This window comes from Pelodiscus sinensis, chromosome 7 (assembly GCF_049634645.1).
Source record: "Pelodiscus sinensis isolate JC-2024 chromosome 7, ASM4963464v1, whole genome shotgun sequence".
Taxonomy (NCBI): domain Eukaryota; kingdom Metazoa; phylum Chordata; order Testudines; family Trionychidae; genus Pelodiscus; species Pelodiscus sinensis.
The window spans coordinates 10,792,976-10,818,969 of NC_134717.1; the positions used below are offsets into that span (position 1 = coordinate 10,792,976).

Sequence of the window (25,994 nt, forward strand, 5' to 3'; positions counted from 1 at the left end):
AGCGAATGCTATATGTCTGACCTATGAGCCAGACACAGGGATTCCACAGAATATGCTCTGAGGAGAAAGTCCATGATACACACCTTAGCACACTTAAACTGCCTTCACCAAACAAGGACACGCTACCAGAGAAGTAGATCACGTCTGGTAATGGGCCACCTGCATGCCCTGAGAAAGCCTGCTTCAGTACAGAAATATAACCGCCTCTGACTGTACTTCCTATGTTGTCTCTTACTATTCCGCACTGGTAGTGTTTTCTTAGCAATAATGTAGGAAGGTTTAGACCTGGTTTTAGGTTTAGATCTAGTTTTCATCTTAGTTTCTCAAATTCTCATGTTTTGATAAGGATCTACTGAGACAGCTAGCTGTTTAAAGAGAATTCGATAGCGAGAAGTCTGTCTTGCTGATGCAGTCTTTTGATAGCCTCTTTTCCACATATGTGATAAATTCTAGAACCATGTGACTGATTGCATGTATCATGCATCTTTGACTACTTCATCTTCTCCCTGCCTATTAATCCTCAGCCTGGGACTACTTCTAAGATTCCCAATATCTGAGCAGCTTCAAAAACTCCCATTTCAAAAATCAATCCATCAATCAACTTGTCAGAGAAATCCTTCTGTCCCTGTTCTTCCCCCAGCTCCCTGCCTGATAAGGTTGCCAGGCACTGGTTTTCTACTGGAAAGTCTGGTTAAAAAGGGGGCCTGGCAGTGTCCAGTTAAATGTACTGAGCAGACACCAACAGTCTTGTTATTCCTGTGTGGGGTGAGGTGCTGGGTAATTAACTCACATCAGCCCATGCTCATCTGGGCCTGCCTCTTACCTGCAGGCAGGCTCTTTGTCTGACTACAGCTTCTCCTGTCACAGAGGAAGCCCAGTTTGGGAGGAGGAGGGAAATGGCAACAATGAGATGGAGTGATGAGTGATGGAGAAGGAAGTGGAGTGAGCAATGGAAAAGGTTCTCAGGGGAAGAGGTGGCTCAGGAAAGGGGCCTCAATGGAAGCAGTGGGGCAGGCCTCCTAGGCAGTGAGAAAGGGGTGGCAATGACCCATCAAGCTAGAAGTGGCTTCTTTACATCGTTGGAAAGGTGAAACTCCACGCATTGCTTCTTGCACATGGTCCCCTTAATCCTCAGGCCTGGACTCATTGTACTAAGGGTGTTTTCTTCACTGATGAAAGACAATGAAAAATAGTACCAAGAAAACATTTAAAAACTCTCAAAGTCATTGCTACTCCCCCATAAGACTACATGGCATAGAGTCACTTGATCATTCATGAGTGCTGTAGCTATCGATCTTAACCTATTCTCAAACACATAAAAACTTAATACTCTGTTCTTTGCTATTGTAATGCATTAAATATCATCTAAAGATCATAATGCATACCTTTCAAAGCCTACTAGGCCAAAGACTATTAGCCTAGCCATTCTCTATCCCAGGACCTGAAAATGCTCCCTTGGGAATAAAATCCAATTACCCATATGCCAGGACAGAATTAGAAATTACTGCCAATGAACTTTCAGGATAGAAGAATTCTGTGAACCAGTATGACAGTCATTTTCCCAAGCTTTGAGGGTGTAATCGAAAAGGCTTTTGCTTCAAGTCTGTCTGGAAGTTTTACCGTCATTTGTGATTCTATTGAAAGTCTGTGATATTTGTTATTTTTCATAAAGTTCCAGCTCCTGGTCTCTAGTGGTTTCAGTAGAATCTCAGATGATTTTAAGGCCACACTCGAGCTTTTGAAATCCTGGGGGTTGGAAATGGCTTGAATCTGAAATGTAATGATCAAGGGGTACTATCAAAAGTGCCCTGTAATTACAAGTTGTATCTCCCTGATCTGGCACCCTTGGGACTTGACCGGTCCCAAACAAAGGAATTTTCTGTACCAGGGAAAGTCAGTACCAGCCCCTTTGCTGCTGCCAGCTGGGGGGCTCTGCTCAGGCAGCAGCAGAAGGGCCAGCATTGACCAAGGTGGCACTTGGGGGAATGCTTGGGAGAAGAGCCAGGGTGGCAGCAGAGCTCTGTGACTGGGGGCCACTGAGCTTTGTGGCTATGAGGCTGCATTCCTGGCCCCTGCTGCTGGTCATGGGGCTATCCTTGTGGCCCCCAGCCACAGGGCTCTGCAATTACCCGAGCTCTTCCACAAATCTCCCCTCCTCCCATCCTGATTCCTCCCTCTCTAAGCTTGAACGCTGCAAATGAGCTATTTGTGGCTCTCTGGGAAGGTGGAGGAGGAGTTGCTGAGTGCTGGGACCCCAGCTTTTCCCTATCAGTACTCCAGCTTGGAGGCATCCATGGGGATGCCAGACCACAGATGTTACCAGACAAGGGAAGTCCACATTACAGCGGTCCAACCTGTCATACGTTTTTTAATTGTATAGTTGTACCAATTTGGATGCTTATAAATGTTATATCTTTCTCTACCAATGTTGTTTTCTGTTTAGCACACACAGCGTTTTCTCTCCTTGTTTGGAGCTGCAGGCAGTAACATGACTATGTGTCAGCAGCATTGGTGTCTTCAGCTGGACAAGCCTAGGGATTGCTTTTGTTCATTAATGGAAGTTAATCCGTAGGGGGTGGATACAGGCACACACTTGGCTACGTTCTTGGCTTCCAAGACAGAGCTTAAGGGCGTATCTGAAATGCACCTGAGGGAAAGCCACCCAGCCTGGTGCCACAGACTTCAGTAGTGGGGCTTGTACTAGTGCTCCAAAAATATCTGTGTAGATGTTGCAGTTTGGTTTGGAACTTGGGCTCAAAGTCTGGGAGGCAAGGGGATGGTCTTTAAAAGCTCAAGTTCCAGTCTGGACTGCAATGTTGCTGCACCAGCTGTTTTAAGAGCACTGGCACAAGTCTTACCAGAACATGTGTGGGTCCAGTCTGAGAGACTTACTCCCAGATGCAATGTAAATATGCCTTAAGGTGTTAATGTTAACCTGAGTGTCTAAAAATATGTATAAGTAGGCGAGCGTTCACTCCACAGTGTATTCAGCAAAACATAAGGTTGGGCTCTGCCTTGGTCTTCTTTACTGGCAATGGAATAATGGATATAAAATCCCAAAGGAATCCTGTCCTGATGTAGGCACATTTAAGCTATCTGGGTTCTGCATTAAATGTAATAGTTCTGTAAGGTAGAAGGCCACCTATGCAGATTCCCAGTTCTGTGAGGATTAGACACATGCTTCCCAAATTCAGTTCAGCAACTAACTCCATGCTGCCACCGATGACTGTGGCTTCAATCCTGTCTTTTGATTGTTTAAGCCATTCCGTTATTTGTTTGTTTGTTATGCAATGGGTTTCACTGTCTGCGTTTCATTATATTTCTTAGAAAACTGTCATTTTAAAGCATAGAAGGTCCAACCATAGTCTTTTCTCCGCACATCCTTCCCTTGTCCCTTTCTGTCCTATACCCTCCATTCTCCAACTCATGGTTCCCGTACTCATCTCCTGACCCTTCCCAAGTTATGCCTGTGTCCCCACCTTTCTACTATTCATGCTAGATCTGGCCTGTCCCCTCCTCACTTGACTCCTGCCTCCTGTCTCCTTTCCTGGTCATATCTTCCCCCCTTCTTTCTGTTTCTGCCCATCCCCAGTTCTTGCCCTATATCCTTCCCTGTTTCCACAGCTCCTACCTCTGTTTCCTATTCCTTCTCATCTTCTGCCCATCTTTGTTCCTACCTTGGTCCTTCCTCCTAAGCTTCTTCCTCAACTCCTCATCCCAGTCTGCATCTATTTTCACCTGCCCCCAACTTTCTCACCCCTCTGTGTATTCCAGTCAAGAAGCTGCCTCTTTTTATTCACTGCCTTGGAGCCAGCAGGGAAAACTTGAGAGCATAGGAGAGGCTGTCCTGAAGTTTTCAGGTCCTGTGCCCAGAACTGCTATGGCATCTGGCATGTGGGAGGTAGGAATGATGTAGGGACAGTTTTGCTCAGCCCTGCCTTCCCCAGAACGGAGCATGCTCAGTTGATTTGCATGAATGGTGCATGCACATTCTGATCAGCACATAGAGACTGGTTGTGAGGGGATGGAGCATGCTCAGTATAGATGGAATCTTAAGAAAATATAGCTTGCAAACTCTAATAAGTCTCTGCTGAGAATATGCCTGACCAAACTGGGATAAATTCTCTGGTGCAGGGGAGCAGCCTTCCAAATATAGTCCCTGCTCCGAAGAATTGAGATGCTAGGGATTGTCAGCAAAAAGTTGTAAACATATTTTTAATATATACTAAACAACTTCCCTTCACCCCCACCAGCACCTTTCCCACAAGGCAAGCCTGTCTAGACCCCAATCCTCAACCACATGGCAATTCCACAAACCCCACTTCCACCTCATTCAACAGCCACCCAGAGGCTACAGCTAGACTGCATCCCTCTGTTGACAGAAGGATGCAAATCAAGCACATTGAAATTGCTAATGAAGCAGGGATTTAAATATCCTACACCTCATTAGCATAAACATGGCCACCGCTTTTTTTCAAAATGGAGGTTTTTTTTCGGAAAAAAATGGCAGTCTAGACACGGATCTGTCAAAAATAAAGCCTTTTTCGAAAGATCCTGTATTCCTCAAAAAATGAGGTTTACAGGATTTGTCGAAAAAGGCTTTATTTTCAAGAGATCCATGTCTAGACTGCCGGGTTTTTTTAGAAAAAAGCAGCGGCCATGTTTATGTTAATGAGGCGCAGGATATTTAAATCCCTGCTTCATTAGCAATTTTGATGTGCCTAATCTACATCTCTCTGTTGACAGAGAGGTGTAGTCTAGACACACCCAGAGTGTCTTGGGCAGTGACACATTTAGACAACATTGATAACAAACAGACATTTGCTTTTTTCAGCACATTTTACCAAACAGGCTTTGTAGTCTGTTTCCTTTAGGCAGTTGTTGTTGCTTTTTTTTTTTTTTTTTTTTGGTCTTTCAGAAGTATGGTAGGTTCCCCTCACACCATCTCCCTGGTCTTCCATTATTTAATATGCCTTGCACAGCTCCTAAGGGTTTTTCTACACTGGCAACTTTTGTTACCAAAAATCCCTTTTGGTGACAAAATCTGGTGAGTGTTCACATTGCAATGCGACAAAAATTGCAAAAAACACCCAGTTACAGCAATGAAAAACTTCCACCTCCATGAGGGACTTTTGTCTCTCCCACTCCCTTTATTGTTGATAATCATGCAATGTGTACCACAACAGACTTGTTTTTTTAGTTTATTGAACTCTGGGATGTTTCCCACAGTGCCGATTAGCCACCCTGGCCAGCACTTTGAACTCCGTGGCTTTGCAGCCACATAAACAGTAAAGTGAAATGTGCCCCTCTCACCTGCAAACCCAAGGGACCAGAAGGGACCATTATGATCATCTAGTCTGACCCCCTGCACAATGCAGGCCACAAAATCTCACCCGCCTTCTCCTAGAATAATCCTCTCACCTATATCTCAGATATTGAAGTCCTCAAATGGTTTAAGGGCCCCAAGATGCAGAGAATCCTCCAGCAAGTGATCCGTGCCCCATGCTACAGAGGAAGGCAAAAAACCTCCAGGGCCTCTGCCAATCTACTCTGGAGGAAAATTCCTTCCTGACCCCAAATATGGCAATCAGCTGAAGCCTGAGCATGTAGGCAAGACTCACCAGCCAGACACACAAGAAAAAATTCTCTATAGTAACTCCTATCATCCCACCATTGGCCTATTTACCACTGATAGTGAAAGGTCAGTTAGTTGCCAAGATCAAGTTATCCCATCAAACCATCCCACATTGCTTTGTTCTTTCTGTCAACGGGAGCTAACGATGTGGCTGTGATAAGTCGATAGAGGGTGGCAGTGTAAACATAATTTGGCAACTTTCTGGTGACTTAAGAATGTCAACAGTACTTTTGTTGCCAAATTTTCCATTGTAGACATGTCCTCTCTCTATATGACTCCAGCTTTCTCTCACACACACACACTTGGTGAACTTGTGTGTTGGTGGGCAGACAGCTGCCATATTTTCAACAGTTTTGATCTGTTGTTACTTAAACTGTACAACTGGGAACACTGCAGCCTCTGTAGCTGTACATAGAAACTTTTTAACTTTGGATATCCTTGTGAATTATGATAGTAATACAAACCATTGGACCCACGTAAAAAATGGCAGATTAATTTATTTTTCTATCAACTGGCAAATCCTTAGAAAACCCAACCCAACCAGTCAATTACCAGTTAGGTGGTAACCCTCTTTTCTTCCTAACCTTATTCTTAGAAATTGCAGATCTGTTTTAACTGAAACTTCCTCAAAAATTTCAGCTTAAGCAGACACTCGATATGAAGACTGTGTCAGCCTGAATCGTTTAAGTTTATCAAAGATATAAGCAACTGAAAACAGGGTCTTTTGCTGGAAAGTGTCTCGCAATCATAACCATGGGTGTTGCTATCTGTACCATTTCAAATACTTCCCCCTTCACACACACAATTTTGAGTATGACATTAAATTCACTGTTTCAGGTAATGCCTGAATTAGTGGATCTAGTTCTTTTAGATCTTTAATATAAAAATGGTTGGCTTTCATATTGTGGTAGAGACATGGGGAATCTTTAATTTAAATGCTGGCTTGTTTATGGACTGTTGCTGTGGATTCTAACAGAAAAGATTATGACAATGAATCAAAGTTAATCAGAGCAAACAGGACTGTTTCTGGGACACCATTAAATTCTATCATTCATCTTAAATTGATCCAGTTCACAATTTATCTTTCTATGCTTTTTTAATATATTGCTTAAATGTAGCTATTACTATTGTCATCTTGGAGAATATGCCCATTAAATGACAGAATGCTGTGATGTTCAGGATAATCAACCAAATTAGCTAACAACTTTTAAGATCTCTAGGACTGTCCCACCTTTGAATACACATAGCTGCTCACTCATACACCCAAGAAGCCTCATCTAATTTTTGATCCAGTGGCCTATTAGGCATTTTAGTGCTCTTCCGCACCCCCCATTCCCTATATAGATACATTTAAAAGATAATTGAAACACAAATAATGCATTCTAAGAATGACCAAAATTAGCTTTTTATATATAAACATTTCGCTGTTTCAGTATCTTTATGTCTTGGAGCCTTTCAAGGACAGAATCAAGCACTGCATGTCTTGTTGGAAAGTGATGACTTCCTTTTCAAATAGAATAAAACTCCAAGTTCAGATATTCAAGGCTGCCTCGGAGATTTGACTTTAAAATATTAGCCTTTTCTGCAGGGTTGTGAAATATCAGACCTTACCCAACTCCCCCTCTCCCCTGCCCCCCCCCCCTTCCCCCCGGTACTGAATATTAAGTGGCTTAGATCAGCTAAATTTATTTGGAGGAATTTTGTGGGATGAAGACTCTCCACTTGAGGGGGGAAAGGAAACACCTATATGAGAGGTTGAGATTTTTTTAAATGGCTGTTGTGAAAAGGGCTCAGATGTTTGGACTGTTAGAAGTAGTCCTTGTAAGATGGATTAGTGGGCAGAGAGCAGGCGAAGCTGTCAAAGCTGCAGAGTAAATACATTTATCACATGGATCTCACCACCAGAGATACACAGATATAAAATAAAACACACATGCACACACTGCCATTGTTAGAACATGAGCAATGTCTCCAAGTACATTTCTAGCATTCCTGATTGGGCAGATAGGGCCTGTGTGGATTAAGGGTGCCAGTCCTCTTACTTTTGCTGGGAGTCTCTCAGAATTGGGCTCTATCTAGGCTACTGAAGCCAAACTGCGAGATTTAGGCCACTAAATATTCAGTGATGTAGCAGGGCTAAGGCAGGCTCCCTGGCCCTACTCTGCTCCCAGATGCAGCCAGCATATACCTGCGGCCTCTGGGAGAGGGAGGTGGCCAGAAGTCTCTGCATCTTGCCCTGCTCCAAGCACTGACTCTGCAGATCCCATTGACCAGGGACTGCGACTAATGGGCACTGCCTGTGGGCACGAGCAGCCCACAGAGCCTCCTTGTCTCCCTCCGGGATGTGCTGGCTCCTTCCAGGAGTTGCACAGGGCCAGAGCAGGCAGGGAGCCTGCTTTAGCTCCTCTGCGCCACTGATTGGGAACCCCCCCAAGGTGAGCACTGCCTGGCTGGAGCCCACACCTTTCAGCCTTCCTGCATTCTAGCACCCAACCCTGAGCTCCCTCCTGCACCCAAACTCCCCACCCAGAGCCCTCAGCCCTCACTCTTTACCTCTCCCCACACCCCAATTATCTGCACCATCCCCAAGCCCCTTCCCAGAGCTTGCACCCATCCCTGCTCCAGCCCTGAGCCCCCTCCAACACCCATTCTCTCTCCCAGAGCTTACACCTCACATCTCCTCCTGCACCCCAACCCCCTTCCCCTACCCAGACCCCCTTCCTTCACCCAAAAGTCCTTCCCAGAGCCCGCACCTCCTCCTACACCCAAACTTCCTATTCTAGCGCAGTGAAAGTGAGTGAGGGTGGGGAAGATCGAGTAAGGGGGAGGGGATGGAATGAGCAGAACCTCAGGAAGGAACAGGGCAGGGGCCAGGCCTTGAGGAAGGATTGGGGAAGGGGCAGGGCCAGGGTGTTTTGTTGTGTGATTAGACAGCTGTAGGGTTGCCAGGTGTCTGGTTTTGAACTGGACAGTCCGGTATTTGAGGGTTCTGTCCGGGAAACAAATTGAGAAAATACCAGACATAAAATGTCCGGTATTTTCTATTAGGTAAGTTTATTATTATTAGGAGTATCAGTACGTAGTTGCAAACTGCCTGGCTGGTAGACACGCTCATGCGGCGTGAGTGTGTCTACCAGCCAAGCAGTATGTAACTATGCGAGGGGGGGTGGCTGGGGTGGGATGGAATCCCCGGGGCCGGACGTGCTTGTGCTTTACTGGGACTGTGTGCGGGACGGGCAGCGCCCCGGGATCTGTGTGCGCCCGGGTCAGTCCCACTCTCCATTGGCCAATTCTATCCCTCCACTCCGCCCCGCCTGGCCAGTCCCACTCCCCAAGACCAGCCCTGCTTCCTGCCAGCTGGTTCTCACCTGGCCAGCCCCCCTCCCCCTGACACCCTTCCAACCAGCCCTGCTTCCTGATGGCCGGTTCTCTCCCCACACTCCATTCCCCTGGCCACCCCGCTCCCTCTGACCCCTCTCCCAGCCAACCCTGCTTCCCGCAGGCTGGTCCCTCCCCCCCCCCCCCCGATATCCCCCAGCCAACCCCGCTCCCCTTGACCAGCCCTGCTTCCCGCCAGCCGGTTCTTCCCTCCTCCTCCTCCCGATCTCCCTGGGCCAGCTCCACACCTCCCGACCCCCTGCCGGCCAGCCCTGCTTCCTGCTGGTCGGTCATCCCCGCTTGCCCCTCCAATCTCCCCTGGCCATCCCCGCTGTCACTGACTCTTCCCCACCCCCGATTTCCCCCAGCCAGCCCTGCTCCCCCGGACCAGCCCTGTTTCCTGCTGGCCTGTTCTCCCCTCCTCCTCCTCCTCCTCTTCCTGATCTCCCCTAGTCGGCCCACCTCCTCCTCCCGGCCAGCCCCGCTCCCCTCCCAGCCGGTCCCCATCGCCCTTCATCTGAGATCAAGTGTGTCTGGTATTTTTTTTAAGCCACCTGCTAACCCTAGACAGCTGACAACCCTAATGTGGGTACTACTAACACAATCCAAACAATAAGTAATTACATGCATACAGTTTCATGTAAGCTAAATGCATAAGAGATCAGCCTCTGACATCATCAGCTAATTATCATAAACTATCATTCATGGGGACAACTCCTGCTTTGCTCTTAGACATGCACTTGCTTTGACAGAAGCATAAATACTAGTTACTAGTCCTTGGTGCTGGTAAGTCCTTTACAGGCTTAACCCTGTCACATACTCTAGCGGTGTTAGCAAAGCACTGAAGCTGTGGAAGCAGGAGAACAGAGTCAACAAGGATTTTGCTGAGGTGCAAATCACTTATGGTCTAGCACATCCTATCCCCAATCAGAAGAAGCTGAGTCTGAAACACAGCCAGATCCCTATGGAATAAGAATGCTGCCATCTGTGATCTGTTAGCTTGTCAGCTAGAGCCAAATGATTGTAAACACAAACATATAGGCCAAATTTCAATAAATTTAGCATGTAGAAAGCCACGTAAATGAAAAATAACTTTCCTTTTTGTCTGTCATGAACTTGCCCAGGGATTCCTATGAAATATGACATATTCTCAGTGCATACTGCATAGTCCTCTTTTTCCTTTCAATCATCTATGTTGTTTTGTTTTCTTTGCTTTCCCCATATTCACTGTTAACTTTAGGGACTCAGTACAACTACACTCCCAGCTGTGATTTGTCATGTCTGTTCTGTATTAACCCTTCATATGCCACGCTCGTCACGTGTCAGAGAGGTTCACCATGCAGGCAAAAATTGTTTTTAGGCTATTGTTGATGAGTCAGCAGGTTCCACAGAAACTCCTCTTCTTAGTGAGTATAAATGAGTGCATTCTGTTGGCACTCTCAACATAAGGAGCACAAAACTTTTCCCAGTTCCCCTGAACTAACAATGTAGTACATATTTGCTAGGAACAAAAAATGTGGGCAATACTAACAGAATGGGGACTTTATCCTGGAAAGAAGTGACTCCGAGGACAATTTGGGGGTCATAGTAGATGTGAACATGAACGTAAACTGCCCATGTGATGCTATGGCCAAAAGAGCTAGTGCAGTTCTAGGATACATAAACAGGAGAATCCTATCAAGGACCAGAGAGATTGTTTTACTGTAGGCTGTTAATACAGTAGGGTATGTCTACACTACAGCACTAATTCGAACTAACTTAATTAGTAAATTCGAACTAAGCTAATTCGAACTAGTGTATCTACACCTAAAAACTAGTTCGAATTAGCATTTTGCTAATTCGAACTAGCATGTCCACATTGAGTGGACCCTGAACCGAGGTTAAGGATGGCCGGAAGCAGTGCCAGCAGGGCATCAGATTAGGACTTAGAGCATGGAGCTGCTGTCTCAGGCTAGCCGACGGCTTTGCTTAAAGGGACCCGACCCCCAGCCCGGACAGATAGTTCTCAGGGGTTCCCCGCCCGCTTGTCTAACTCGATGAGGGACAGCAAAGCAGTCCTGTCTTGGAGTGCCCTGAATGCCCACACTCAGCACATTACAGCACTCAGCCATCAGCCCGGCTGCACTTGCCGCAGGCTGCCATCCAGCGGGGGGTCAATCGAGGGGCTGCAGGAGAGCTTCCACCCCGAGGAGCCTGCAGAGCCACCCCAGTCCTCCCCATCGGGGGCTCGTACCCCATTCCTCCCTCACCTCCTTCCACTTACCCCTCCCTAGCTCCTCTTCCTGATATACAAAATAAAGGACACGTGTGTTCAAAAATAGAAACTCTATTTATTGAACAAAACTCGGGGAGACTGGGAAAAGGAGGTGGGAGAGGGGAGGGCAACTAAATTGATCAGGAGTTTGGAACAGGTCCCATATGAAGAGAGACTAAAGAGACTGGGACTTTTCAGCTTAGAAAAGAGGAGACTGAGGGGGGATAGGATAGAGGTCTATAAAAGCATGAGTGGTGTGGAGAGGGTGCATAAAGAAAAGTTCTTCATTAGTTCCTATAATAGAAGGACTAGAGGACACCAAATGAAATGAATGGGTAACAGGCTTCAAACTAATAACAGAGGGTACGTCTACACTACAGCGCTAGTTCGAACTAACTTAGTTCGAATTAGTTAATTCGAACTAAGCTAGTTCGAACTAACGCATCTAGAACTAAAAACTAGTTCGAACTAGCGTTTTGCTAGTTCGAACTAGCAAGTCCACATTGAGTGGACTCTGAACAGGGCTTAAGGATGGCCGGAAGCAGTGCCGGCAGGGCATAAAAGGAGGACTTAGAGCATGGAGATGCTGTCTCAGGCTAGCCGAGGGCTGCGCTTAAAGGGTCCCGACCCCCACCCCGGACACACAGTTCTAAGGGGTGCCCCGCTTGCAAAGAAGTTCTGGCTTGGAGTGCCCTGAGTGCCCACACTGGGCACATCACACCACTCGGCCATCAGCCCGGCTGCACTTGCCGCAGGCTGCCATCTGGGGAGAGGGAGTAATTGGGGGGCTGCAGGAGAGCTTCCATCCCCAGAAGCCCGCAGAGCCAGCCCAGTCCTCCCCATCGGGGGCTCGTACCCCATTCCTCCCTCACCTCCTTCCACTTACCCTTCCTTAGCCCCCCTTCTTATTGATGTACAAAATAAAGATAACGTTTCTTCCAACATTGACTCTGTCTTTATTGAAAAAAAACTGGGGGAGACTGGGAAAAGGAGGTGGGAGAGGGGAAGAGAACGGCTGGGAGAGGGGAGGGCAACTAACATGATCAGGGGTTGGGAACAGGTCCCAGATGAAGAAAGGCTACAGAGACTGGGACTGTTCAGCTTAGAAAAGAGGAGACGGAGGGGGGACAGGATAGAGGTCTCTAAAAGCAGGGGTTGGGTGGAGAGGGTGCATTCAGAAAAGTTCTTCCTGAGTTCCCATAAAGAAGGACTAGAGGACACCAAAGGAAAGGAATGGGTAGCAGGCTTGAAACTAGTAAGAGAAAGTTGTTGTTCTTCACAAAGCAAATAGTTAACCTGTGGAACTCCTTGCTGCAGGAGGCTGTGAAGGCTACAACTAGAACAGAGTTGAAAGGGAAGTGAGATAAAGTGATGGAGGTTGGGTACATGGAGTCCTATTAGCCAGAGGGTAGGAGTGGTGTCCCTGCCCAAAGTTTGTGGAAGGCTGGAGAGGGATGGCACGAGACAAATGGCTTGGTCATTGTCTTCGGTCCATCCCCTCCAGGGTCCCTAGGGTTGGCCGCTGTCGGCAGACAGGCTACTGGGCTAGATGGACCTTTGGTCTGACCCAGGACGGCCATTGTAAGCTCAGGGCTCAGGGTCGGGGGTCTCAGTGGACCCCCTTGATTTTCATGCACACCTGCTCCTGGGTGGCCAGGCTGGCAGCTCTCCTGCCCTAGACGGCCACTTTCCTGTGCCTAGTGCGGAGATCGTGGACGAGGTCCACGATGTCCGCACTAGCCCAGGAAGGTGCCCGCCTCTTGCGGTCCAGGGCAAACTCCCGGGAGCCGCCAGCCTGGTCCCGGCAAGAGGGGGTGGGCTGGGGGGCATCGGGTGGGTGGCTCTGTGCCATGCCAGGTGCAGGGTCTGCTAGCTGGGTGCTGGCAGGCTTGCACCTGGCACGGGCACCGTAGCCAGCCCGTGCCCCTTTAAGGGGTCCGGGGCCGGGAGGGGGGCATAGAGTTTCCCTGGTGTTGGCCAGAGTGGCCACCAGGGAAACCTGGGGAGGGCTAGCCTCCCACTAGTTCGAACTAAAGGGCTACACAGCCCTTAGTTCGAACTAGCTAGTTCGAACTAGGCGTTAATCCTCGTAAAATGAGGTTTACCTAGTTCGAACTAAGCGCTCCGCTAGTTCGATTCAAATTGTATGTGTAGCGCCTATCAAAGTTAATTCGAACTAATGTCAGTTAGTTCGAATTAACTTTGTAGTGTAGACATACCCTTAGAGAGGATTCCGAGAAGAACTACAAGAATGATAAAAGGATTAGAAAGGGATGCCGCATTGGGATACACTCAGAGCTCAATCTAAAGAAAAGGTTATTCAGTCTGTAAGGAGCTACATGGGGAACAAGTATTTAATTATGTAGTCCTACGTCTTGTAGAGAAAGGTATAACATGATCCAGTGGTTGGAAGTTGATGCTATTTAGACTAGAATATAGCAAACATTTTGAAAGTGTGTGTAATTAGCTACTGAAACTATTTATCTAGAGATGTGGTAGATTTTCCATCACTGACCTTTTTTTGAATCAATACCAGATCAAGACTTGAATGAAGAAACTGTCACAGATGTTGACAATGCATGCTATTGGCCGTGCATACTATTTATAGAGATGTTTCTTCAGTCATAGATTCGAAGGCCAGAAGGGACCATTGTGATCATCTAGTGTGATCTGTATAACACAGTATAGAGAACTTCTCCCAAAATAATTCCTAGAGCAGAATGATGCTGCTGTTGTGATGCTGGCAATCTCCTTTAATTCAACAAACAAAGCGACGTGGGCCTGCTAGTGGCTTTCCCAAAGTGGGCCTACTCTGTAAAACACAAGGCAGAAAGGATCTGCCAACAAAGGGTTCTGGGGTCGGCAGATCCACGTCTAGACTACCGCGCTGAGCCGACAATCAGCTGATCGGCACAGTGTGGTGGCCATTTTGATTTAAATGAAGCCGCGATTATTTAAATCATGGCTTTGTTTCCCTTTGCCGTCCTGACTAATCTACATGGCTCCATCAACGGAGTCATGTAGTTTAGACAAAATGCAGGACAATGTAGCACTTTAAAGACTAACAAGATGGTTTATTAGATGATGAGCTTTCGTGGGCCAGACCCACTTCCTCAGATCAAACCCTATAACAGCAAAAGAAGTTACCTACCAATTGAAGGAATGTTTTTAATGAAGCTAATTAAGTCAGGGCAAATGTGTCTGTCTCATTCACAGTATTTGATGTGGAGATGTGAATATTAAAGGCAGGAAAATTGCCTTTGTAGGGTGTTCACCAATTAAGATCTTTATCAATTTAGGCTTGAATAGTGTTGAACTTGTAAATGAACTGCAGTTCAGCTGTATCCCTTTATAACTGGGTGATAACGTTTTTTGTTGAAGGATGGCTACTTTTAAATCCATTTTTGAATGTCCAGGGAGGTTTAAATGTTTCCCCACAGATTAATGTCTGTTATCATAAATGTCTCATTTGTGTCCATTTATCTTTTGGCAAAGAGACTGTCCAATTTGACCACTATAAATGGCCGAGGGGCATTGCTGGCACTTCATGGCAAATATCACCATTAGTGAATGTGTAGGTGTATGAGCCCCTGATATTGTGGCTTATGTGTTTAGGTCCTATGATGCTTGTATAGATATTTGGACAGAGTTGGCAATGGAGCTTGTTGCAAGGATAGATTCCTGGTTGTGTGTTTCTGTGGTGTGATTTGTGGCTGCTGGTAAATATTTCCTTCGGGTTGTGGAACTATCTGTAGGTGAGGTTTGGCCTGTCTCCTAAGGTCTGCGAGAGTGAGGGATCATTTTCCAGGATAGACTGTAGATTGTCAATGATGTACTCGAGAAGTTTAAACTGGGGGCTGTATGTGATGACCAGTGGTGTTCTGATACTTTCCTTGTTGGGCTTGTCTTGAAGTAGGTGACTCTTCTGACTCTGTCATTCTGTTTCCTCACTTCCCCAGGTGAGTATTTAAGTTTTTTAAATATCTCATAAAGATCTTATAGGTGTTATTGGGATTGGAGCAGATCCAGTTGTATCTTAGGGTATGTCTACACTACAGCACTAATTCGAACTAACTTAATTCGAATTAGTTAATTCAAACTAAGCTAATTCGAACTAGTGCATCTAGACCTAAAAACTAGTTCGACTTAGCATTTTGCTAATTTGAACTAGCATGTCCACATTGAGTGGACCCTGAACTGAGGTTAAGGGTGGCTGGAAGCAGTGCCAGCAGGGCATCAGATTAGGACTTAGAGCATGGAGCTGCTGTCTCAGGCTAGCCGAGGGCTGTGCTTAAAGGGACCCGACCCCCACCCCGGACAGACAGTTCTCAGGGGTTCCCCGCTTGCAAAGCAGTCCTGGCTTGGAGTGCCCTGAGTGCCCGCACTCGGCACATCACAGCACTCGGCCATCAGCCCGGCTGCACTTGCCGCAGGCTGCCATCCGGGGGGGGTCAGTCGGGGAGCTGCAGGAAAGCTTCCACCCCAAGGAGCCCGCAGAGTCACCCCAGTCCTCCCCATTAGGGGCTCGTACCCCATTCCTCCCTCACCTCCTTCCACTTACCCCTCTCTAGCCCCCCCTTCCTGATGTACAAAATAAAGGACACGTGTGTTCAAATATAGAATCTCTCTTTATAGAACTAAACTCGGGGAGAGTCTCACTGGACCACCCTGATTTTCATGCAAACCTGCTCCTGGGTGGCTAGGCTGGCAGCTATCCTGCCCTAGACAGCCACTTTCCTGTGCCTAGTGCGGAGGTTGTGGATGAGGTCCATGATCTCCGCACTAGACCAAGTGGGCACCCGCCTCTTGCGGACCCGGGCAGGCTTCCGGGAGCCGCCATCCTGGTCCCGGGAAGAGGCGGAGGGCTGGGTGGCAGCGGGTGGCTGATTCGTGCTGTGCCAGGTGCAGGGTCTGCTGGCTGGGTGCTGGCAGGCTTGCACCTGGCACGGGCACCATAGCCAGACCGTGCCTCTTTAAGGGCTCCGGGGCTGGGAGAGGGGCAGATGAGTTTCCCTGGTTTGGCCCAGAGTGGCCACCAGGGCAAGCTGGGGAGGGCTAGCCTCCCACTAGTTCGAATTAAGTCGCTACACAACCCTTAATTCAAACTACTTAATTCGAATTAGGCTTTAGTCCTCGTAGAATGAGGTTTACCTAGTTCGAATTAAGCACTCCGCTATTTCGAATTAAGTTCGAACTAGCGGTTTGCCTGTGTAGCGCCTATCAAAGTTAATTTGAACTAACGTCTGTTAGTTCAAATTAACTTTGTAGTGTAGACATACCCTTAGGGCTGTAAACAATGGAACCTGGGATGTCTTTTTACCTGTTGGAGAAGTATGGAATGTGATGAGCCAGAGAACTGTTTTGAATAGGAATTTCATGGCTTCCCCCTGCCATCAGTATAAATCACCAAATGTTTAGTGCATGGTCTTGCAGCTGTTAAGTGCATCTCCTCTGCCAGATTCTACTTTGTTACATTGGTATAAATCTAGTGTAACTCCACTGACTTCAGTTGAATTTCTCCTCAATTACACTAGTGTAACTGAGTTCTGATTTTTTTTGCAGTGTCCCGGTTAATTGTCTTCCGATTCATATTTGCAGACAACTTAATTTAAAAATAATAGCTGCTAAAAGGAGACCACATTTTTGCAATTTATGCTGATAGGAGAACTAGAGAGCATGAACACTGAACTCCTTGGTAAATCCTTCTTTGTCTCATATTCATGCCTGAATTGCCTTTACAGGCAGTCCCCGGGTTACGTACAAGATAGGGACTGTAGGTTTGTTCTTAAGTTGAATCTGTATGTAAGTCGGAACTGGCATCCAGATTCAGCCGCTGAATCTGGACACCAGTTCTGACTTACATACAGATTCAACTTAAGAACCCCAGGCGTCCCCAAGTCAGCTGCTGCTGAAACTGATCAGCAGCTGATTCCAGGAAGCCCGGGTCAGAGCAACTCTGCCTTGGGCTTCCTGTAGTCAGCCGCTGGTCAGTTTCAGCAGTGGCTAACTTGGGGACGCCTGGGGCAGAACAGCTCGGGTGCTGCTGGGTTGGTCCAGTAGCGTGGCCGCTCCTCGGCGCTACTGGACCAACCCAGCAGCACCCCAGCTACTCTGCCCCAGGCGTCCTGTTTCAGCCACTGCTGAAACTGATCAGCAGCGGCTGAATCAGGACTCCTGGGGCAAAGTAGCTGGGGTGCTGCCGGGTTGGTCCAGTAGCGCCAAGGAGCGGTGCTGTGGGACCAACCGGCAGCCCCCCACCTGCTCTACCACAGGCCCCGGGCTTTGCTCCACATCTCCCTGGTCTGCTGAGGGGGGCACTAGCTGCGTTCCCCCCAGCAGACCAGAGAGACACGGAGCAAAGCGGCGGAGGACCCGGCTGGACCCGCTGCGCTTCCAGATCAGCTGGAAGCGCCGGGTCCGGCCGGGTCCTGCGCGGCTTTGCTCAGCGTCTCCCTCGTCTGCAGACCAGAGAGACGCTGAGCAAAGCGGCACAGGACCCGGGGCCGGACCCGCGGTGCTTCCAGATCAGCTGGAAGCGGCCGCAGGTCCGGCCCCGGGTCCTGCGCCGCTTTGCTCCCCGTCTCCCTGGTCTGCTGGCTCCCGCAGCAGACCAGGGAGACGGGGAGCAGCTTTTCTCGTCCCGGAGGAGGCGGGCGGCGGGACCAGGCGTCCCGCCGCTGTAGTCCTCCGGGGCGAGAAAATTCCCGTTCGCATCTGCGGATCTGACATAAGTCGGATCCGTGTAACTCGGGGACTGCCTGTATATGTTCTGGGGAGGTAACTACATGCTCCTTGAAGAAAGTGTAGCTGCCATTAGCATGTTTTCTTTAAGAGAAAATTATTCTGTGCTGTATCAGTGTGGTCCATGCAGAACTTGGAAAAAACATCAGCTGTTTATGCTTTGAAAATCCTTTTGCCATGGGCGAGGATGCTAATTTAAAAAGCTTCACATGCAGAAGCACCAGATGCAGCCTAACCAAGGATGAATGTCAAGAAACTGGCATGGGAATGAAAAAGCAAGAAAGTGGCTAAGAAGGGATCAGATCATTTCTACATAAATTGTTCCCTTCTTTTCTTGTGTTCTTTTTCCATGAACACTTTGTTGATGACATCTGGTAATATTACATCTTGTTGCAGGATGTCTTAGCAGTAGCATATCACTATGGAAATTTTACACCTTGTGGTTTCATGAGCAGCATTGGCTTGCATCACTCTTGTCACCTGTTTCACTGATGTCATCTGAGTATGGATATTTCATCTTGTGACATTTCATTTGTAATATCCAGTCATGTCACATCTTACCAATCAACATACTGCAGAAATTCTCAAATTTCATTGCATTGTAACACACGTCTGACAAAGAAAATGTCACTTGACTCCAGGCACTGGGACCAAACCTGAGCCTTCCCAAACCCCTCCAGCCTGGGTGGAGGGGCAAAACCAAATACTATGCACCACTCCCTAAGGTGTAGGGGAACAAAGCTAGAAGCCCTATAACCCGAACCCCACGACCCAGGGCAAGGACTTTGGCCCTGGGCAGTAGGGCTCAGGGTCTGGCTTCAACCCCAGGTCCCAGCAAGTCTGATGCCAGCCCAGATAATCTGATTAAAATGAGGTTGGGAACCACTTTTGGGTTCTGACCACAGTTTGAGAACCACTGATATATTGTTTGGTATGTTTCCACTGGTAGTTCTGCCTTCCATTATTTCATATATGGCATAGGACCTTTGTGATGTTTGAAAATGGTGTTGAAATACCTCAAAGAAACAATAACTTACATTTAGATAGCATTGGATTCAAAGTGCTTTATAAACATGAACTAATTAATCCTCACAAATATCCTGTGAAGTATTATCTCCATTTTTTCATGGAATCATAGAATCATAGAGCTGGAAGAGACCTCAAAAGGTCACCAAGTCCAGCCCCCTGCTCTAGGCAGGACCAATCCCAACTAAATCAACCAGGCCAGGGCTTTTTCTATATATGCAAGAGAACCTGTGTGATTATCTTATTTCATTTTTCGTTTGTGATAATGTTGTAGCTCTAGTTGTTCTCATGGCTGTTAACCTACTGAATCACCCTGAACATACTTTTGGGGTATACTGATTAAAAAAATGTCTCATACCTTATATTGTGGATTACAGTTTGGGTACTCCCTGATATTGCACAAGTTGCCTGTTTTCTTTATTTGTCCTATTTTTAATGAATAGTCCAAGTGTAAGAATCTCAATAGTTACTTACCCACTCCTTATTTTGCCTTCTTCTAGGATCATTGTACTTTTAAATCCTAGTGGGGGTGGGAGGTGAAACTCAATGATAGCATTTAGAAATAACAGCATTGAAAGCTGGTGTAACATAGGTTGCTTAATAGTTCATGTTCAAGACTTTTTTAATAATCTTTTCAGGCAATAATTTCTAAGTAAGGGTATGTCTACACAGCAGCATTATTTCAGACTAACTGACATTATTCCAAAATAACAAAGAGCATGTTTACAGTGCAAGCCATTATTTCAAAATAATGGCGAACTGCGGAACTTCTTACTCCGATTCTTGTAACCCTCATTTTATGAGGCATAAGGGAAGTTGAAGGAAGAGTGTTCTTCCTTCAACTTCCTGCTGTGTAGACAATGCCAAAAGCTGAGTTAAGCTATTCAAATTAAGCTATGCAATTGACATAGCTCAAGTTGCGTAGCTTAATTCAACTTTTGTCCTGCTGTGTAGACGTGGCCTAACAGACACATGTTGTTCAAACCTCCAGTAAATGCTCCCATTAATTACTTAAGAAAACTGACGAGTGCTGCATCAGATGAAAAAGCTACAAGTAAAATAGTGTCTTTTTCTCTCGTGGAGGGAAGTACCTATATATTGTAGCTAAGAAAAACAGAGAGAAAGTTGTTACAGTGCATAAGAAAAGTGGCAGATGGTCCAAAATAGAGCCTTGGGTTTTTTCCTCATAGAGCAGCGGTAGGCAATAATTTTTGATGGGGAGGCCACTGCAAGAATTTGGTAAGAGGTCAAGGGCTGCGCTCTTTCATGATCTCAGTGGAGGAGGTGCAAGGTCTGGGATGGAGGTTGGATGCAAAAGGAGTCTTGAGGGTAGGGGATTGGCATGCAGGAGAGGTGTGGGATCTGGGAAGGTTTTTGGCTGAAGGAGGGAGTTGTGACCTGAAGGAGGGGCTTAGGAGGGGGCGTGGGGTCTGGGAGGGTTTATGGGTGCAGGAGTAGGAGTGAAGAAGGTTTGGGTTACATGGAGGAGGAGTGGAGGAGGGGTAGAAGGTTGGGGGGGGAGGGAAGGGTTAGGGTGCCAGAAGCAGGCTCTGGCTAGGAGACACTTACCTGGGTGGCTCCCAACCAGAAGTGTAGCTGGTTTGTTGTCAGGTTCTCTGCTTCCATGCCCCTGTGCTGGCCATGTGTAGCTAAGATTGAATGTTGTAAGCCTGGAGGGGGAAAGGGTACTTTGTGCGCTGTCTATCCTGCAGACAGACAGCTCCCATTGGAAACTGGCCAGTGGGAGCTGCAAGATTTTGCTGGGGGTGGAGGCACTGTGTAAAACTTCTTCCCCACCTCCCCCAGGCTTGCAGCATTCAGAGAGCTGCTCTGAGCAGGGGTGGAGCGGGCAGGGAGCCTGGCAGTGGTTCCCGCAGGCCGTATTTGGCAGCTTGGTGGGCTGGATTTGGCCTGTGGACTGGATTTTGTCTGCCCCAGCCATGGAGTAAAAATCTAGTGATCAAGGATTCAATCTTTTTTTCTTAAACTGTTTTAATTTTTTAAAAAATGACAACACCCTACCTATATACAGCTTGTTCATGGACAATAAGGGCTAAATATTCATCCCAATCTTTCTTGTAAGTGCAATTTGCAGCCACAGAATTCACCTGAATGTATTTTGCACCTGTAAAATTTGTGGGTGGGTATTTTTGCAGGTGCATATCAGGTTGTTAACCATTAAATATTATTTTTGCACCCTGGTTTATAGCAACTGACCATAATTCAGTAAATGTGAATAAGCAAGTGAACAAAAATACCTCTATATTACTACTTCATTTCTGTTTTCCAGTTTTTCAGTCCTCTTTATTTTTATGAGCTGCTAAATGAGATGGAGTAGAGACTGCTTTCTTTTCTGAGTTATGTACATTGTTGTCACTTATAATAAAAATGGTAATTACACATGGAAATATGTGACTGCACATTTTACTAATGCTAAAAATGAAGGAGGAAAACTTGCTTCTTTCAAATGTATGCCAAAAGCTTTATTACAAAACATAAAGGAAAAATTAAATGAAAAACTGGAAAAACTGGAAAAATGAAAAAAATGGAAAACTGAATCTGTACTCAGCTTAAAGTGCACCCTTTAAGGAGTAAGCTGCAGCATATATTAATTACACTGACTAGAGAAGTCCATGTGAGGTATGTCTGATGAGTTGGGATCTTCATAGTCATACTCTTTTCTCTCTGGGTAGCCATTGAAAAGCTGAATGAAAAGCTAATCATTTACAGATACCAAAAGCTGCTTGATTTTTAAAATCAGTTGTTGGAATGGGCTGATTTTCAAGAGAAGCTGAGCACTCTTTGATGTCTGTGGATGTGGAAAATTCTCAGCACCTCTGAAAATCAGTTAGTGACCCACTGGTATGAACAATGGGTTGTGCAGTTTTTTTACATTGATGACAGTTTAATTTGTTCAGCTAATTTGATTTTGAAATTCTTTCGTCGAAGCTTCTGTAGTACAAATGGTGTTTACCAAGTGACATTTTTTGTTGAGTGCCTCAATCAAATTCCATTTTTTAGTGGAATCAGGTGGAATTTGAGCCTCACAATTACTATGAGGTGAGAAGAACAACTCATTGATGAGAAATATCAGTGCTTAGTACCACTCTCCACAGTGCAACATGTAGACTGGAGTTAGGAATATCGTTTGGGCTCCAGACTCACCAATTATCTCACCAGAAAGTTTCTAAGTTTGTCCTGCACCCCAGTCACAGAAATTAAGGGCTAAACTCTATGTCTGGATGCAGGTCTTGGGAACCGCAGCAATCACACTTATGCTGTGGGTGATACCAAATCAAAGCAATTTTTATTACGGTGTGGATTAAGATTTCACACCATAAAATGCCCAAGGCAGTGGCTGCATAAATTGATTTGTTCGCCCTGGATGGTAGCATAAATGCAACCAGAGTATATAGTTGCAATAATAACCTAGTATAACACCATACTCTCACACCTTCCTGGAGATCCTGAGGAGTCAGCCTCATTCTGTTGGTGGAGCAAGGGTCTCAGTGAGAGATAAGAGAGTATTGTAGCAAAGAAAACTTGTAAGAGTAGACTTACAAGAGTACTAATACTGTAAAGGAAAACAAAGGAGAGAGTTTGAGGAAGAAAATCCTGCTCCATGCTAATTGCCGTGGGGTGTCATAGGCCTTCTTGTGTCACCTTCTTGTGTCACCTTGTGTCACCCCTCAAGGCCAGAAACAAATTTCCACACCCTACGACTATGAGGGTGCACTCATTAGATTGGAGAATTAAACTATATCAGCACACTGGCCTTTTGTGCTTTGACCTGACCTAGCTGGAAATTTCCACACACTATTATCTAGCTATAATTCCTTTAAAAAATCCTAAATATATTAACTGTTACTTATAACCAATTTATACTACTGCTAAAGCCAACTTCTTCCAGGATAAGATCCTAGAATAGGATAAGGAAAGTATATAGGTTTCCAGGCTACAAACATAAAAGTTAGACTTCTTGTGCAGAATAGCAAACTCTGACATGAGTTAGTGATCATTCCCCTTCACACCAGGGACCCAGAACTTGCTAGAACAGACAGTGTGGGAAAGCATTACTGAATCCATGGAAACTTAACCTCCAAGTGATGCTGTAGTGGATTTCTTTTTGTTACTTTTGCTGCTCTCATAAATGAAAGACCTTGTAGTGAATTATATTAATTGGAATTACTAGTAGTACTACACCTGGGAGCTGTGAAATGATGATAAACTTGAGTCAGATTCCTTTTGCAAATTGTTTGTGAGATAGCTTCATAATCTTATTAATACTGACTGATCCTTTGTATTAGGCTTTCCCAGGGATTGGTGGCATCTAAAGATTTAAAACCGTCTTGGTCAAGGATGACCTAAATTCTGATAGCTTTTGTTATGCAAATCCTCACAATCAAAGGTCATCCTCTGGAAAGTTAATGAGCTCAGATATTCTGGCTCTATCTCAAGCAAATGCATATGTTTTTGAAAATACTTTCTAAGTGGTTGCCCATGGTTATACAAATAGTAACAGAGTTAGGAATAGAACATAGGAAGTCTGATTCCCACAACAAATCAATAGGATTATATTCATTGGGCTACATTCTGAAGAATAACATGGTTTGTCACTTTTTAACTGCCTGGATCAGGAGACAAAACACAGTTCCACTGTTGCCCAATGTACTAGCTCTGGCCTTTCTAAAATTCTCATAATTGGGATGGTGACACTTCTCAGTACATTGACTTGTCCCATCACCTTGCGCAAGATGCAGCAGAAAACAATAGAGAATAGACTCATCAAGTGAAAAATAATCTCTCATAGAGCCATAAGGATTTGCTGCTCTTCAAGGTAAGCTTAATGGGGAAACCTTAGTACTTATCAGGAAGCTTTGTAACTTAGTAGAGAGGTTGGCCTTCTCTGCTGTTCAGATCTTAATGAGTGAACAGCTGGCTAGAAATGCTAATCTAAACACTTAGTAAAATGATGTTTTTAAGAGCCAGGACCATTTAGAATGAATGGATCAGCATAGAATTGATTGGGGTCACTACTGTCTGTAAAGCATTGATTGGGGTCACGACTGTCTTATGTCTGGATTTCATCTAGATCCTAAAGTCACAGCCTCCGGTGCAGGGAGGCTTTTTGCAAAAACACTGTGTGGAAAGCAGTTGCCTGGTTATCAATCAGTGCCATACACTTGATATATTTTCTTAGGGCCTTATCCTGCAAAATGCTGAACACCTTCAGCTCCAAGTGAAGTAAGTGGGAGTTGAGGACACTCAGTTCCCATCAGGACCTGGGTCATTGCAAATTTAAGGGGTTATAATTTATTTGTTGTATGTAGAGTTTGTTGTAGCAGCACATTAGTTTAAGGTTTTAGTGATATTTAATAGACTGAGATGCTAATTTAACTGGGGAATACAGTGCACTATATTTTAATATGTGTATTATTTTACTTTGTTTACTATTAATTTCCACCTATCAGAATCCAGAAATCAATACAACCTTTTGATTTTGGTATCATTTAATATCTGAAACTATTTGTGTGCAGAACTGTGATTAATGCTTTCTAAAATGGGATTAGAGGATAAAAGGGTTAAATCTCAGCCTCTGTCTCTTTCTGATTTGTGTTGCCTTCCCCTCCTTCACAGCTGTGGACATGGATGGAAGATCTGCAGAAGGAGCTCTTAGAGGATGTCTGTGCTGACTCGGTGGATGCCGTTCAGGAGCTTATCAAGCAGTTTCAGCAGCAGCAAACAGCCACCCTGGATGCTACCCTCAATGTAATTAAAGAAGGCGAAGATCTAATCCAACAGCTCAGGTATGTTTTCTGCCATGGGAGAGATGTCAAGAAATTTGGTGAAGCATTGTGCATTAGATGCAATTTAATGTGTGAAATGTAACTTAGAATTTAACAGGAGGATTCATTCACTGCCTTTTATATTTATGATGATTCAGGCTCCTATAGTATTTTGTTGGAATTGCAAAGAGTGTTTTGTGGAGACTAAGAAGAATAATCGATGGATCCCAATGGGTTGCTATATCTAATGGATTGGTACCTATATAGATTAAATGTTTTTCAGGTGAATATTTATGAGAGAATATTTACAGAAGATTGTTAAATGGTTGAGAGTGGTTGATTGTTAAATGGTTGGCCTAGTAAATTATATGACTATTCTTGCTGTATGAAAGCTGTATGCCTGTAAATAAAACCTACATAGCTATTTATTAGGTCACAGTATTTCATTGTGCATAGAAGTACATGGTTCCATGGAAGGTTTATTCATGCTGTCAGATTGTTCTTGTATTAGCAGTTGTTTTATAAATTAAAGCTGCTCTTTATACCCATTTTAGAATGTGCAAGTTGACTGACTTGAAGAAATGTTTCTGTTCTGTCAGTAAACACGAGTTTCTTAAACACTGTTTCTATCCCATGTGAACATATCAAGAAATTCCATTCCAAGAGCCTCATTGTGCTCTCATTGACACTAGTTTTACACTGGTTTAACTTTGACCTCAGTGGTTTTTTATTGATTTTTCCAAATGTGACTGAGAATCAAACCCTCTGTTTTTGTATTTTGAATGTTATTCTGGTGTGGAGAATCTTCCAGTATTTGCCAGGAATGTAACCACGTGATCATCACTAAAATTGAAGATACGTTGTAACTTGTTTAATAGGATCTGACTAAATAAGATTTTTGGCATTCACGGTGGTACACGTCTCGAGTCTTCTATACGGGATCTATTGATATAAACTACATCCCTCGCTTCCTCCATGTGCAGCTATGTATATTCCATGAAAAGACCTTTTGTTATATATGGTGTAGCTATACAAAGCTTGAATATAATTCAGCCTTATGCAGCTATAGGAATGGGGGTGGGCAGAAAGAACATTGTAAATGACTCTTCCTTAGGAGGGATAAGGGGCCCCTCCATAGTAAGCTGGCAGCTGCAGAAACCCATGTTGCCTAGGG

The 25,994-nt window shown here is 45.4% G+C and overlaps 1 protein-coding gene across 9 annotated transcripts in view; it reads left to right on the forward strand.

The window, feature by feature from the left end:
* Positions 1–25,994, forward strand: part of KALRN (kalirin RhoGEF kinase) — a 790,448-nt gene that overhangs the window by 470,126 nt on the left and 294,328 nt on the right. For all 9 annotated transcript variants that reach the window (XM_075933149.1, XM_075933142.1, XM_075933143.1 and 6 more), the window contains one exon: positions 24,672–24,841. In XM_075933149.1, the coding sequence (XP_075789264.1) occupies positions 24,672–24,841 (170 nt within the window). The remainder of the gene's footprint in view (positions 1–24,671; positions 24,842–25,994) is intronic.